Source organism: Thamnophis sirtalis, unplaced genomic scaffold (genome assembly GCF_051295495.1).
Source record: "Thamnophis sirtalis isolate CommonGarterSnake01/CBP01778 unplaced genomic scaffold, rThaSir2_p1.2 scaffold_8, whole genome shotgun sequence".
In the NCBI taxonomy this organism is placed as follows: Eukaryota; Metazoa; Chordata; class Lepidosauria; order Squamata; family Natricidae; genus Thamnophis; species Thamnophis sirtalis.
The window spans coordinates 49,561,452-49,577,534 of NW_028261388.1; the positions used below are offsets into that span (position 1 = coordinate 49,561,452).

The 16,083-nt window shown below is 33.2% G+C and overlaps 1 protein-coding gene across 7 annotated transcripts in view; it reads right to left on the reverse strand.

The window, feature by feature from the left end:
• Nucleotides 1–16,083, reverse strand: part of TIAM1 (TIAM Rac1 associated GEF 1) — a 202,774-nt gene that overhangs the window by 11,639 nt on the left and 175,052 nt on the right. For all 7 annotated transcript variants that reach the window (XM_087721587.1, XM_087721588.1, XM_087721583.1 and 4 more), the window contains 8 exons: nucleotides 14,310–14,413; nucleotides 9,460–9,639; nucleotides 7,490–7,558; nucleotides 7,164–7,289; nucleotides 5,677–5,785; nucleotides 4,304–4,483; nucleotides 3,372–3,490; nucleotides 1,637–1,745 (listed from right to left, as the gene is read on the reverse strand). In XM_087721587.1, the coding sequence (XP_087577713.1) occupies nucleotides 1,637–1,745; nucleotides 3,372–3,490; nucleotides 4,304–4,483; nucleotides 5,677–5,785; nucleotides 7,164–7,289; nucleotides 7,490–7,558; nucleotides 9,460–9,639; nucleotides 14,310–14,413 (996 nt within the window). The remainder of the gene's footprint in view (nucleotides 1–1,636; nucleotides 1,746–3,371; nucleotides 3,491–4,303; nucleotides 4,484–5,676; nucleotides 5,786–7,163; nucleotides 7,290–7,489; nucleotides 7,559–9,459; nucleotides 9,640–14,309; nucleotides 14,414–16,083) is intronic.

A 16,083-nucleotide genomic window follows, 5' to 3' on the forward strand; every position in this document is an offset into this window, starting at 1 on the left:
CAGGCTTGTAGCATTCTACTACTAACTAATCTCAATAATTTATAGTTGGTGTTAGATACTAGATTCAGTTATAGTGGTTTCCACCAAGGTCCTCTGTTCCGGTGGAAACAGAGATTTAATCTCATTGGTCGAAGGGTCTAACAGCTCCCTATAAAAGGGCTGATGTCAGACTCAACCTTCGCTGGATTGTTCTTACTTGTGTTATAATAAAGAGCTGTTGTTACCATTAGCCTGTGTGTGCCTATCCATTACCCGATCTAACAGTTCTAGTCTTCCTATGGAGCCAGTTTCTTGATCCGGTCTCTCTCTCTCTCTCTCTCTCTCTCTCTCTCATAAGATGATCAAGTAGATTAAATAAGTATTAAAAAAACAAAATCACAGAAATGTACGCTTTCCTATTTTTATAAGTTTATAAAATCATGCCTGCGACGGTGCAGTTCCATGTCATGCCCACCATGGCCACACCGACCATGGCCACACCTACCCCACACACACACCCGGCTCTCTAAGGTCAAATCCAATCCTGATGTGGCCCTCAATGAAATTGAGTCTGACACCACTGCTGTAGAATAAGCACTTTAATAAGTATCATTTAGTATTCGTACCCGTAAATGGTCCCTATAAACAATTAAAAATGTTCTAAAATGTAAAACTTTTAATGATTTTTCCAAATTATGAAAAAAAGTTAAAAATTACATAGTGCATAAATTCCATAAATTATCATGCACTCCTAGATTATTTGCAGGGAATTTCTCTGATACAGCACTATGCATGGAAAGAACCAAAATCAACATTTATATACAAGAAGCATTTCAGCAAATCTCCCTGAAGGATGAATTCTGAAGATGGAAGGAAAAATAAGAGCTACTGCCTACAGCCATCTATTTTACATTTCACAGCTTTTTTATATTTCCTGACTTACTGAGCATTACAATAATTATTAAGCTTGTAAAGTTTAAATAGATGCATACTCAGTATAAAAACAGACTCCAAAGCCCTAAATTGTTACTTCTTAAAACATCTTTATAAACAAGAATACCAACAGCTTAAAACAATTTCCCCAAATCTAATGTATTTTGGTTCTCATCATTTCCAGTCAAGCTTCTAAAGCAGTGTTTCTCAACCTTGGCAACTTGAAGATGTCCGGACTTCAACTCCCAGAGTTTGCTGGCTGGGGAATTCTGGGAGTTGATCTCCTGACATCTTCAAGTTGCCAAGGTTGAGAAACACTGTTCTAAAGCATGCCACCGGGGGGGGGGGGGGGAGGTGACCTAAAATACCTGACTGTAAACTCAAATCTTACTCATTTATTTTCCAACATTTTTGCATATTTAATCAAGCTTTCCTATCAATCTAGGAATCATTTTTACGTTTTGAAATCCAATGTCATAACAGATAATCTGCCTCAAATATTAATCCATTTTATGCCAAAAGCGAAGTTGTCTGATGTGACCCACATAAAAGGGAGGAGTGGAGAAGTTAAACAGTTGTGATTGCCATCTTGACAATTTCCCACCCCGCAGCATGCCCTTCTAGAAACACCTTCAGTGGTGTCATTGGAAACTATAGATGCAAGTTTTATTTAATTTTTTATATGAAACACTCATTTGCTTTTTCTCTGAAAAGAAGCACGTACCAAATGCTGCCAGTTCAGGTTCCTTCTTCCACTTTCCAAGTGACGCAGGAGGATTAAGCCAGATGACTGTGGTATGCAGTAGCAAATCTCCCATAGAAAGATCTGCCACCTGCCAGTCACATGCCCATGCAAAAGAAAATGAGAGTTTTTAAAAGGTATTTAATAAAGTCATTGAAAATAAATTTGATGTATAATAAAGGGACTAAGTATTTAATATTACATGTGTTTTGTAACACATGTAATGTGTTTTGCATTGTATTTGCACAACATTGGAAAGGTGTGGCGATCCCCACACATGAGAAGGTAGTAAAAAAAAAAAAATACTAGAATGTGCAGAAATAGATAAACAGTTGAAATTAAAGAGAAGGAAGATACAGAATATTTTGAAACATGGGGAATTCATTTTATCTATGGTTAAATAACAGAAACAGAAGTTAAAATATTTAAAATTATACGTAAGCGAAGGATTAATTTTACCATGAGGGTTTATTATGATATGTTTGTTATCGATATGATTTAATTTTAACAATTAAGTATTAATATTATGTGGAGAAAATACTGTTGTTATATGATCACTACTAATGAACATTATTATGATGATGATGACAATTGCTCCAATTAACTGTAACCAGACAACACACTGTTTATATAGACACTGAAATTGCTGCTCTTTCCTTATATAGTAAAAACAAAAACAAAATATTTGAAAATAGATTGGAGCCTCCTTTTCCTGGGATTCCGCTCAAGAAAGAACAGAGCAGCTCCAAGGTGTTTCAACCAGGTGCTAAATTCATACATTCCAGAACATGAAACAGCTGTCCTGGCTGCATTCCCAATAAGGAAGTAAACAGGAGGAGCTCTGCTTTGCTTTGTGAGAGGACCAAAATGGGCCAGGAGCTAACATGTATACATACTTCCAATTTTCTCACTTTCACCCTTTTTCTTTTAATTTATTTTCTTCCTTTTTCTTTTCTTTTTGTTCCATTTTTAATGTTTTATCTAAATTATCCAAATAAAACATGAAAAGGAACAAAAAGAAAAGGAAAAAAGAGATTAAAAGCAAAAGGAAGAAAGTGTTGCTTTTTTTTCTTGCTTTGTTTCTTCAAGCAAAAGTAAAAAGCAAATTGTGTACCTTTTAATCTTAAAACTGTTGTCCTAATAATTTTCCAGGTACATTATACTGTAGATATTAAAACTGTTTCAAATGTGTTTAAAAATTCTATCTATCAATCATATCATTTCTTTATAGAATGTCTAACAAAAGGAAACTAAACCCCAAACCCAGTTACTTCACCGTTTAATGTTTTGTTACACTATGTATAACATACTGAAGCAGATTTTCACCAATGTGACTGACCTAAGTATGCCTATCCTGATTAAAGAGATTATACACGCAGTATTAAATTTAAAAAATTACTGAATCTGAAAATCGAGTCATGGCAACTGGATTTATTTTTGTTAATTTGTGATGTTTCACTGCTTAACAATGTAACTTCCTCAGTCTAAGTACCTGGATGACTGAGAATCTTCATCAAAATATTAATACTGAGATTTTATTTAAGCAACTCGCTTATAGGGTAAGCTGAGAATTATTTCCAATTATTTTTTCTTTCCTTATAATATATGAGCCCATCTCCCTACAACATCCAGGTGGCAATATCTAATACAATTACAATCTAACAAAGGTTAAACATCATTATTTACACTTTGAGAGGGGATTTTCATAGCTGGGTACCTCTTTCTTATCTCCTGTTTGTTCTGCAATGAGCTGATCAAACACAGCTCCATATTCTTCATGGATTTTCTGCATTTCATTGATATGGCTAGCAACCTTGTTCATTGTTTTTATGGCCACTAGAAGACAAGCAAAGATATAAAAAGATTACAGCAGGTTTGACCTGATTATATTAGTAAACATGAAAAACTTTTTTCTGTCATAGTCTTAAAAAATCTATCATGTTCATGATATTATATTATCCTATACTGGTTAGGAGGATTTTCTTTTGCATTACTGCCTAAGTCATTTTTAGTTTTCTGATCATCAACTAAATGGAGATGTCTACTGAGTCTCTAGTAAACAAAGGAACAGCAGTTAAAGTGAATAAGCTGCATTTTTAACTACAGTCTCGTAAAATCTAAGGATTACAGGTTTTAACAATGGTTCAAAGTTAGAATAGCCTTGAAAAAAGTTATTTGCATCCTGTTCTCATACTTATGATGATCATACCAAATTTGTGTTATCACACTGCATGTCCTTGTTAACTTACACTTTGACCATCATTGATGCATATAAAACTGAATGCTCTGCATGTATTGAAGCAATGTAATACACATCTAAATATCTGGTACACATAACCAAAGTGTCCTATTGGGTGCCTTTATATGCAGTCATAAAAGATAACACTTGAACACTTTTCAAGCAAAATCCCTAAAAATATGCAATTGAGGTTTTTGCAAACTTATTTATGTATGAAAACATACAATAAACATTTCTTCATCCTAGCCATCATCTTTATCACAGAGTCACTGATGCTCCATTCTTTATATACTTTCAGATACATTAATATCTCTTACAGAAGTTGGTAACTTTCTAATATGTTAAGAAACTTTATCAGAAACAATGGCAAAACAAAAAGTATCAACAAAAGAAAAGTTAGAATAGTTTACCATCAAGGTGATAATGTTCTTCACTATCAGCATCAGTGAGAGTAAATAGTTCTTTCAGCAAAAGAGGGTACTTCAATATCCTCTGGATTGGTTTGATGAGGTAAGACTCTAATGTTGATGAATGTTGTCTTCTGGGATTCTGGGCATCTAAGAATGCTTTAAATGCTGTGTCTGTCTTAGCTATATTTTGAAAATAAAAAAGATATCTCAAGAAATAATGTTTTAACTAGCTCTACTACAGAATATTTCTACCATATTATTTAGCTATTCATTTCTGTAAGAGGCTCTCAAAATAGCATTGAGAAGTCTTTTTAAAAAATATGGTCCTTAGATTCCTGGGGTATCCCAAGGGGTCCACAAAAATAAAAATTATCTGCCAGTCTCCATCAAACAATTGTGAGAAGCAGTAGCAGCAGTAGGCACATCAATTTTAATTTTTAATATGGTAAATATTGATAAATGCAACACATACAAATAAAATAAAACTCATGATAGGAATTGACAGACTCATCCATTGGGACTGAAAGCACATTGGACTAAAATGCTCTCCGTGTTCACTTTATGTGTGATATTGTGTGACTTTTCATCTCAGGAAGGCCTTAAATTCAAGTTCATTTCATATGAGTCAGAACTTAGCTTATACATGTAAGCCAGAGTCAAAATGAGTCACTGCTTTCTGCATTTTGAGTAATTGTTCCTATTGAAATAAAAATGTTCAAGATGATATTGTATTGTGATAAGCAGATACAAATTATAGGTAAAACTTATTCCAGCTTTCATCTTTAAAATGCGAATGATCCTTTCTGGTATATTAAAGTAAAGAAATGGCTATTGATCATTCAATACATAAAGTAGTCAAAATGATGTAGTTTAACTTTGATCTACTACTTGTGTATAAATAATGCCAAGAGGTCAACTAGTAGTAAATAATCATACTGGACGGAATAGGAAGAAAGGAAGAAATTCATGTTATGTTTACTTTTTTCTTTAGTTTTTTTCAACATAAAAGAAATCAGGTTCTCACATTTCATGTTGCTGAAAAGTCATGGAACTTAAATGTCTTCCATTTCACAGTATTTTTCAACTAACCTTATCTAATGTAACCTTTCTTACAGTAATATGATTAGAAAAGTGTAAAATTAGAAGGTATCTTAGCTGCCATGAAGTACGGCTCCCCACTACTTAAAGCTTTCAATAAAGAATTATTGACAAAAGGATGCCTCGTTCACTCTCTAGAAAAGTAGAATTCACCTTTCCTATTTGTCTTCTGAAGTTCCAACATCAACTTGACCTTCACACACTGAAACAATTCTGAATTTTGAGAAACATTACACTATATGGAACAGAGAATGTTGTGTATATTCCACTCTTACCTTTCACTAGGACTTTTGGAACCTTGGTGTGGCTTGCACAGAAGGCACTATACAGCTTGAAACGGTCAGCATAATACAGGAAGGACCCACCCAAGGAAAACAACACTTTCTAGGATTAAGAATATATAAATCAGAATGTTGAAATAGATTTGGGGGGTGGGGACAGGCTGCTGACCTTAGCATCATAAAAGAAATTAAATATTTTCCAACTAATAATTGACAATTTTTTACTTCATATTTACTAAAGCAATGTTTTTTTGTTTATACATTCTAAGAGACAGAGGGTGAGAAAGATCACTTAAAATATTAAATACAAATTAAACATCAAGATATACATTTGCAATAGTGGCAAGCATCTGTAGCTTGGGTGTAGGACGAGGGTGAAGATTCATTCTCTGAGCTTGTGGGTTGGTTTACAAATGTTCCAAAATGTTCAGAAACCAACCCACAAGCTTGGAGGACAAACCTTCACCCTCATACATTCTTGCTAAAAGCAGACGATATTGCATAGAATTGGGTCACTAGGAAGTTCCTCTTTATTAAACTAATCTTTAAAAGAATATGATTGATATGGAATTTTTGGGCATTCTCTTTCCCATACATGGGAGAATTTTCCATTTAGGAAAAAAGAACTTATCCCACTGTAGAATTCTCCCCTACTTCTATATGGAAAGTGGGAGCTTTTCTGGGTAGCTGCATTGTGACAGACATCAGCTCCTAGATTTAAAATCTTATACAAAGAAAGAGATTACTGTAGCTAGGCTGGTCCTATTATTTATTTAATGCATAGTCCTACAAGAAACCCATACCTGTGGATCAAATATCATTCAAACATGTCACCTTATTGAGATCAGATGAACATTTTAAAAGCTAAATTAATTAAATTGCACTGAAATCATAATCACAGTGAATTGTGGAATTTGCACCCATTGCCCTATTGTAAATTACTGCCTACAGTAATACTGAATGCCATTTTTTAATGCCTCTGGTGTTTTTTCAGCCCTGTTTTTTACTCCTTCATTCGAAATGATAGACAATTCCTGATAAAGAAAAAAAGAAGTGTCAGAGGCTAATAGCTTTCACCTCCACTCTTTCAGCAGGCACTTTAACTACTTTCCTCCTGCTTCAGTGAGTATTCAAGCTACAATTATAATTCAGAAACGTTGCCTCAATTATTTCGTAGGCAATGGTATGTTAGAGTTGCTGAACTAAGACTTCAGGAAGCAATGTTTTTGCCGCTAACACTTCCTAATCAAAAATTTACATAGAATTAAATATATAGTTACGTATGCCTTTACAGGAATTGCAATTATTCTTTGTTGCAGCTTGCAGTATTAATGTACTTTATTTTTAAGATTTCATTCTCATCAAAGTTGTATCTTAGTAAATGATTGCAAAAACAAATTTTAAAAAAGTGAAAACATGTTCATATGACTATTGTGGCAGGATTTCTGTTATTAATAAAAGAATTGCAATTAAAGGCTTACTTTAAACTGGTCAACTTTTTCAAGCTTTTCCAGATCTGGCACCAATCTTATTCCATCTTCAAGCGTTTTCAAAAACTCTACTTGAAATGCCACCATTTCAGTCAGATTCCCAAAGAGAACATCAAGCTAGTAAGGAATAAAATATAAAAATCATATTTTTCATAAAAAACAATAACAAAATGTAGGTGCTATGTTAGCCAAGTTTGACTTTGTTAGCCACTTAAAAAAAATTACTGAAGAATTTCAGGAAAATTGGCTCTTAGAAGTATATATATAAATATACTGTATCTTTTTTTATTTTGACTAACAAACAAAAGATACTATACCTCTTCCTGAGTAAGGAAAGTTTCTTTTTGTAGTGGTTTCAGGTATCTCTCCATTAGACAATTTAAATCCTGAAAATGAAAGATTACACTTTTAGCAGTTTTCAATGAGAAATTTAAAAACTTCAAATTCCAAATACCTTTGCAGGATTTTCAGTCATTAATATCCATCATTAATGCTGGATTTGGAACTTTCTTGAAGCATCTATTGGCTACTGTCAAATAAATTCTGTGTTAGATAAAGCATATTGCTTTGATTTGGCATGGAATCATTATTGTATTTTCTTTATTGGAGCATTAATCTACTTCATAGGAAATGTAGGGGTTCTTTTCCCTACTGCAGCCAACTCAAAGTTGCCTGATATAAAGACCCAAATAAGCATCTATATAACTTGAAAAATAATATGACAAATATTAACCTAAAAGTATCATGAATCATCAAAGGGCAAAAGGAAAAACATTGCTATTGAAAACACAACTTGGAAACCTTAAATCAGCCTTTACTAATGTAAAACTAAATACTCTGGAACTGCAACTCCCAGAATTTCCAGACATCTTGGGAGATGTCTAGTTGGGGAAGGCTGAAGAATTTAACATATTGCATTTATCACAGTGGGATAGATTTTGGGAAAACATTAAAGTAGATTTAGAAAGTCAAATAATATTATATTAATATTACCAAGATTTATATTTGATGTCTTAAAATTGTCTCCACTTAATAAACATGATAAAAGCAAGAGCCATGAGCAATTCTTTTCCGGTTCAAAACTTTATACTGATTTTTTTAAAAGGGGAATAGTATATTTGATTATAAAATTTATTGCCCTCTCATCTTACAGCATGGTAACTTTAGTTTAGGTAGTTAGAGGTTTGTGTTTACCTTTTTTTTAGGGCAAAATGGATTTCTCTCTCTCTAATAAAGAGGCTATTGAACTTACTTTTAAGGACTTGCCAAGTCACAAGGAAAGATCAGTCATTAGAAATATGCATTCCTGATATGCATTAAGAAACACAGGTGGTCCTTGCTTAATAACTGCTTATTCAGCAACCATTCAACCTTACAACAGCACTGATTAAATAGTATTTATGACTGGTCCACGTAGTTGTGATTGCAATATTTCCAGTGTCACGTGGTTGTAATCTGGGTGCTGGGGAACCAGCTCTCAAGTATGACATTACAACATCCCACAGTTATGTGACTGCCATTTGCAAACCTTCACTGACAGTTTCCCACAAAAAGGTCAGTGGGAAAACTGCCAGGAGGTTGCAAATGGTGAAACATGATGTCACGTTTAATAATGGCATAGGATTCATTTAATAAGTATTGGAACTGCCATTTCTAAGTGGCATGGTCATAGAAAATCACACTTTATGACCGTGTCACTTAGCAACAGAAATTCCAGTCCAAATCCCAATTTGTTTTTAAATACTCTAAAAGCAGAGTATCTGTAGTATTTAACTTTTTATTTTATATTTGAGATCCTCAACTTACACCCTTTTCTTCTGCAGTTGCCAACTGTACTCCAATCAACCCTCATCAACTGGTTATTATAAGCAGGACTATACTGAATGCATCAAACTTTAGATCCTCTATTAGCAGAGTAAAGGACAGAAAACCCTTATTCTAAAGAAAGAGAGGAAAACTGTGAGCAGCTTTGATTTTTCTACTGCTAACAAAGGCACTCCTGTTGTACTCCAAAGGGCTTCTTCAAAGAGCTGATGGCAGCAGAATAAAGAGAGAACAGGAAAGAGATATAGCAAAGCACTCAGCCTTTTTTCTTTAAAGATATGATGTTTAAAGAGTCGGTGTTATCTTATTTCTGCTTAAGCTGAAATTAGCATGACAGGATAGAGGAAGAGAAGAACAGGGATGATACACTGATGAGCATTATGGGTTAACTCTAGAAAAATGCTAGAATGAGTCATGAGTCTACACTTCTTGACATACAAATTAACACATAACAGGATATTACCTTGACATATGTGCATTCTGTTTCAAGCAGTTCACAAATAACTTTGCGCAGTTTATCAGCATCAGTTAGCTGTCTTGTAGTGGATTGCTGAGGTCCAGTAGATTCCTGAAGGGTCACATTAGGGTCAGATGGAGTCATCTCATGAAAACTGCGACAAAAAGCAGCAACCTGTTCTGTACTCTATAAAATTAAAACAAATGATTATTTCCAGACTTCATAATGACATAAATATAATTCTTTTGAATTATCCAGCTTAAAGTACATTTTCCTGTTCTAAGAAATGCAAATTAAACAAACTGTGACATATTGTACCAAAATGTAAAAAATATAAATCAGCAATTGATTCCAGAATACCCATGTCCATATCCATGATGCTATTCCATAGGAATAAGAACTGTTAGGTAAAGCATGTAAAAAGTAGTAGTAAGCAAAAGAAATAAAAAGCAGCAGGCAAAAGGAAAGTAATTAAATTTATTTATGTAAACACAATTCATTGTACATTCCATGCTTTCTCTACTTGGTTCCAGAATGGCTATACATTGCAATTTGTTCCTTAAATTTCTCATTTTTGTCTTTTTGATGAACTCTTCAGAACCATCCAACTACCATTTTTTCAGTGTTTTCCTTCCTTTCAATCCACATTCACTCTTCCCACTCCTTCATATATTTGTTTTATAGTTTTATTCTAATTCCTTCACCTTATATCGTAAATGGTCAAATAATATACTTCTTACATATTTCCTACTGGTCACTCACATTTGCATTCAATTCTTATTCATTTTGCCCACATTCATTCATGTTGCTATATCTTCTTGCTTCACTACTCTCATTTTAAAGAAACCTATTCCTACTGCACACAACCTATTGTTTATGTTTTCCTTGACCCACAATCTCTTGTTTCCACAAAACAAGCAAGCATATTTTATATGCTACCATTTTGACAAATATCACTTCCTTGCAAAACTTTACATGTCAAAGAAAATATTATTTTTCTACTTATATTTGTCTTTATAAGTACAGCATTTGCATTGATAGTGTGCATAGTCAATTGCAGAGAGCCAGCCTCATGATGTGATTAAGGCATCATGCTAAAAACCATGAGACTGTGATTCTAATCCTGCCTATGGCATAATCCCAACTGAGTGACTTTGGTCCACTCACTGTCTCAAGCACAATACTTGTGAGGGAAAAAAACCTTGCAGAAAGTTTAGGTAGTCACCAGGAGTCAACACTCGTGACCCGCGCTTTTGTGGTGGAACCGTCAACACTGACTCAAAAACACCCAAAAAGTTGGTTGCAAAACAAGGTACACAATGGACCAAATTAAAAATACCTCTTTCCTTTTCCAATACCATAATGAAAATTTTGTACTCTCACCTGACTATTAAACAATTCAATGTAAAATTTCTCAAATGTTTTAAATTCAACTGTCTGAATGTATTTCAGGAAAATATTATTCTTTAGTAGTCTGTGCAACCTAGAATAATTTATACTAAAAGCAGAATTCGAAATAAAGTAAAATATTTTAACCCAATGAATAGCCTTTCCAAATTCTGGTGCAATCCACAAGTGTCAGGCAATAGTTACCATCAGCTGCACTAGGTAAACCAGACCACGAAATCACAAGAAGGCTATTTTTATTGAAATTAGTTGCAATAACTGAATCTTGCAATTCTGATTGTGCTGTACCTCTTCTTTCTTATACTTCAGCAGGTTAGGGAGGCATTATCTGTTCTGGACTTTAAAAATGTTTCAGCTTCTTTTGGCTAGGAAACAGTTCCAGTGTATTTCCTTCCAGGTTAAGCAGGTTCCTTACTTTCTACAGTTACTTCATCGGACATGATGGCAGGAGCAATGTGCTGACATATTTTGAGCATAAACCAGAGAAAATTCAAACTTTTCAGCTATTAATCCCTCCAGGGAGTCTTAGAATTGTTTATCAATCTCCAAACATTTAATATATGAAAATAATTTAATAAATACTACTTTAACTAATAGTATTATAAACAATAATAATAGTAACAACAACAGCAAAATCTTTGGTGACTGATATTAACCACTTTGGGAAATCCTGCTTTAGACTCTTAAATTATGTATGAGCACAATGACCAGGAACTAAGTTAAATTATATAGTTCTATTATGTAGGAACTGTTAAAGTATACATTTAACATCAACTCCAAAGTAGATATTGTAGAATAACCCACATAACCCATTTTCCTATAACAGATTTAATAAAATCCAGAAATAATTTAACATTCTATACCCTCCATTTAAAAGAACAAAATATGCATTTCAATCTATGAGAGCACACTAAAAAGGAGTCTTCATTTATACAAAGTGTTTTTCTGCTGCTAAATCTTGAATTAATTTTCTATTCTTAAATGTATCATTCTCCCTGAGATTACAATTACAAATACAATGGATGGTATAATTAAGCCAAGTGATTATTAATGACCCAACTACTTTAAGTAAGTTGGTCATAAATCATTTACCAAAGTTTTCAATTTTTTTCCTAATTTGCTATTTTTAGAGCTTGAAATGAAACTTTACATATGGAAAACTAAATAGAAAAGAAACTAACTACTTGAGAAACACTCCAAACAGTCCCTGAGAAATACAAGAATTTTTAAAAGGCATAATAGCACTAGATCATTTAGAAACTGTTCCAATTAATAAATCACTTTAAAAGTAAATAACATCAAAGAAAAAATTGTTTACTGCCCAAGCTTACACTAATACAACTCAGACATGCCTTAAGAAAAATTAATATTTGTCTTCTCTTTTGAACTTAAAACATTCAGCATCACTTACCTCTAAAATTGGTTTTCCATAAAAGCAAAGACAAACTCGCTGTTTTTTGCGAGACAAAGCATTTGAGCTTTAGCAGCTGGAATGAGTTCTGCAGCTGCTTCAAACTTGAGTTTGCCTTCTGCTAGCTCATTTCCACTGTCTAAAACTAGCTATCAGAAGAAAGGCTACAGGCTTATATGTCAAATTGTAAGGAAGTCAGGGGCCAAGTGCATTTTCCTTCCTTTCCACTATGATACAATGGCAACACTATTAGTGCATTACTTCATAGGGCAGACCCAACTCTCACAGCGTAAATTCATTACATTATTGTGTTTTCAAGTAGATATGCCATCTCTCTCACAGGGATGATTTACACATACCAATGGATTTATCTTTTTGCCATTTGTTCATGCTTTGGAATATCAGCAAATATATTTTCCTGACTCATCGTAATATGCATTAATGTGTTCTTCCCATATGGCAGCATAAATGTATGAGACAGGCATTTCTTTTAGAAGAATGATGCTTATGTAAGGGATGAATATTGCATAAAGCAACTTGGCAACTGTATCATTTCCAAGAATCAGGATTGTATAGATCAGTGTTTTTCAACCTTTTTTGTGCAAAGGCACACTTTTTTCATGAAAAAAATCACGAGGCACACCACCATTAGAAAATGTTAAAAAAAATTAACTCTGTGCCTATATTGACTATATATAAAGTAATTCTCCCACGGCACACCTTACACTATGTCACGGCACACTAGTGTGCCGCGGCACAGTGGTTGAAAAACACTGGTATAGATTGAGAGCTGTGTTCTCAAAGAAAGCACTACTATGTCCCAAAGGAAAAGACCAGTGGACAAAAAGTGTCAAATTAAAATTAAAATAAATTAAATTAGTGAAGTTTATTTTATTTAAGCTGCATTTAAAAAGAATAAGCTTTAGTCTTGATGAAAATTCAATATTAATAACATTCCTAATAAAAATCAAACACCAAATGTGGCACTTGTATCATAAATATCATTACAGAATTAACCCAAATGATGGTATTTGTGCCATCAATGCAATAACTCTAAAAACAACTGTAAGTAGCATGTGATAAAAAATACATACAAAATAAAAAAAATTAAAAAGATTCATGGAACTGAGACCTTTTTTCCTTGAAGATGAAGGCGGCAGAGAGCACGCCCTGACTCCTGACTTCACCTCTCTCCAAAGGTCCATACACTGGACAGCTCAAGGACCATATTCTAATTTGCATATATAAAAGTAAATGCTCTGGAAGCAATTGAACTAGCTGTAGCAGCATATGCAAATACCTATATAGTTGTCCTTCTCCTGACCCTGAACATATTGAAGATTAGATGAAGTAGCTGTTTTTGCATAACCCCATCCCTCCCATGTAAAGTTGAATTCATCAGATGAAAATTACCTTTCATATGATGCAGGGTGCCCATCTTTTTAAATTTTATTTCACATACATGTACCTTTAGAAGAATTTCAAGATAATAAACCTCATACTAAGCTATCAGATAAGAAAATTAAATGGACAAACTCATATGCTAATGGTCAGCAATTAGAAATCCATTTGTTCAGTCACTTTAATACAATTGTTGTCTTATGCTTCAGTCAAAGATAGATGGCCCTGAAATAACTTTCCAATTAAGTTCTTTCCATGAAAACTGTGGTACACCTTTACACACACACACACAAACACACACACACAATGATGGTCTGCCTACCTGTGTGTAAAATTGTGCCATTCACAGAAGCAGTGATGCACTAAAAAGGTGCAATATCAATATTTGAAACTCATAGTAGTTATTATGACTCCATAGCTCTTGCACTTATTATGGGCAAGATAGAAGCATTTGGATTTTGCAGGTGATAATGAACTATAATTGAGGCACTAATTGGTTTTATTTCATATTTGTTGTAAGGCGGGAAAAATATTCTCCTGGAAGCAATACTCCAATCACATTCTTGTGAAATCAGCATGACAAGTTTGAGACAGCAGAGATTTTGCTATTTACAATGTGAAAATGAAAGTTTCACACCTTGCTTGTTTTATCACTGTCTTCAGAGGATTCCAAGATGTTCACTTCTGTCTCTTCTACAGATACCTCAATACAGTTGTCTTGATCAGTGCTGAGCAAGGGTCCTGCCAGGGTGCAAAACAAGGATGAAATGGGTAACATTTCAGTACCAATACAAAAAAAGTTTATAAACAAAAAAAAAGAAATAAAAAGAAAAGAAAAATCTCCTATTCTCTTCTCTAATGGCAAGGCTTTCAAAAATATTTTTAAAACACATGATCATGTAAATAGGAGAGATTCAGATCAAAATAAAACTATAGAATTGGATATCTGGTATCCCTCCCCCTCCCTCCCTCTTCCCCTCCTCCCACCCTCTCTCAAAACAAATCCTAGGGATCAAACATGCTGGAATATATGACAAAACTGGTTTTTGAACTCCAAAGAATTAAAATAAAAAATGTGCCTACTTGTCATAGAAACACTATTGGCATTATGTTTATATTATTAGATTATGCTGCCTATTATGAATACAAGAATACTTTTGAAAGTAGATCAGAGTAAGGTTATATATATAAGTAGATCTGAGCTGAGATGCATTTTTACTCTGTTGTATATTCCATTTCATCTGTTTATAGTATTCCAATCCTGAGATATCAAAATAATCAACTTTCAACTTACAATTGACTCTTAAATTTTTTTTAAAGCATCAATAGAAATAGCTAAAACAATGTCATATATCTGTGCTATGTCATATATATGAGACTGTAATAACTTCATTTGATATGAAGAAGTGACCTGTCAATATTAATTTCTTAGTTGATGCTAATGAACTTTTTATAGCTATCAACACTTTCTTTCCTGTTACACAAAAATATACCACACAATAATCTGCTTCCTGCAATAGAGACATTATTTCCCCAAAGAGCTATTTTTAATATTGAGTTATAAAGAACAATCAGTAGTGCCTTCCATTCTTAAAAACATAAATTCTTTACTTAAACTATCCACTAGTAATGATTAATGCTATTATTTAAAAATACAAGCTATTCGTACAATTTCTACCAACTGTAGTGAAGTACTTGCCCTATTCCATTGTATTTATTTTGTATTTATGGTTCATTTTTATTTATCTGTTCATGCTATAGAAGATGTAGCATTGACTTCAGACTATGAGCTTTCCTGCTTGGCCGCTAAAAAATAAATTATCTTTGGATTAGATTAAAGTTATGTGGACTGGATAAGGAGAGCTGACATTGATGAAAAATTAGGTAAAATATTGGCAAATGAAGATGGCAAATATAGGTCTCTTAATGTTTCCCTTGTAATATTAATTATACAGTAGTTGCAAGCCTCAATAGGTTTTTTTTTCATAAAATAAAAATATTGTTTATGGTAGTAAAAGATGAATAAATTAGATTGTGTTAGGGTTATCAGATCTAGGCTACAGAATTACAGAGAGGATTCTTTATATTAAATATTATTAGTATAGCAAACCAGATTCTTGGAAAGCAATTGAAAGTTAAAAATATAAACGCTCGGTGAAATCTTGTCCATCAAATCGAAGAATAAAGGATTTAACAATCTTAGATTGTTGTATAAAAAGTGTTTATATACTCATGGAAGAATGTATATATTACAAATCTAAGACTTTGCTTAGTGAAACTTGTCAATTCTCATCCTTCAAATTAGTTTTGAACCAAAAGAGAAGCAAAACTGAGGAACACGGTCTAGATTTAATTCACTGTTGAAACTAAATAAATCATATTATTTTAATTTTAATATATGTTTTCTTTAA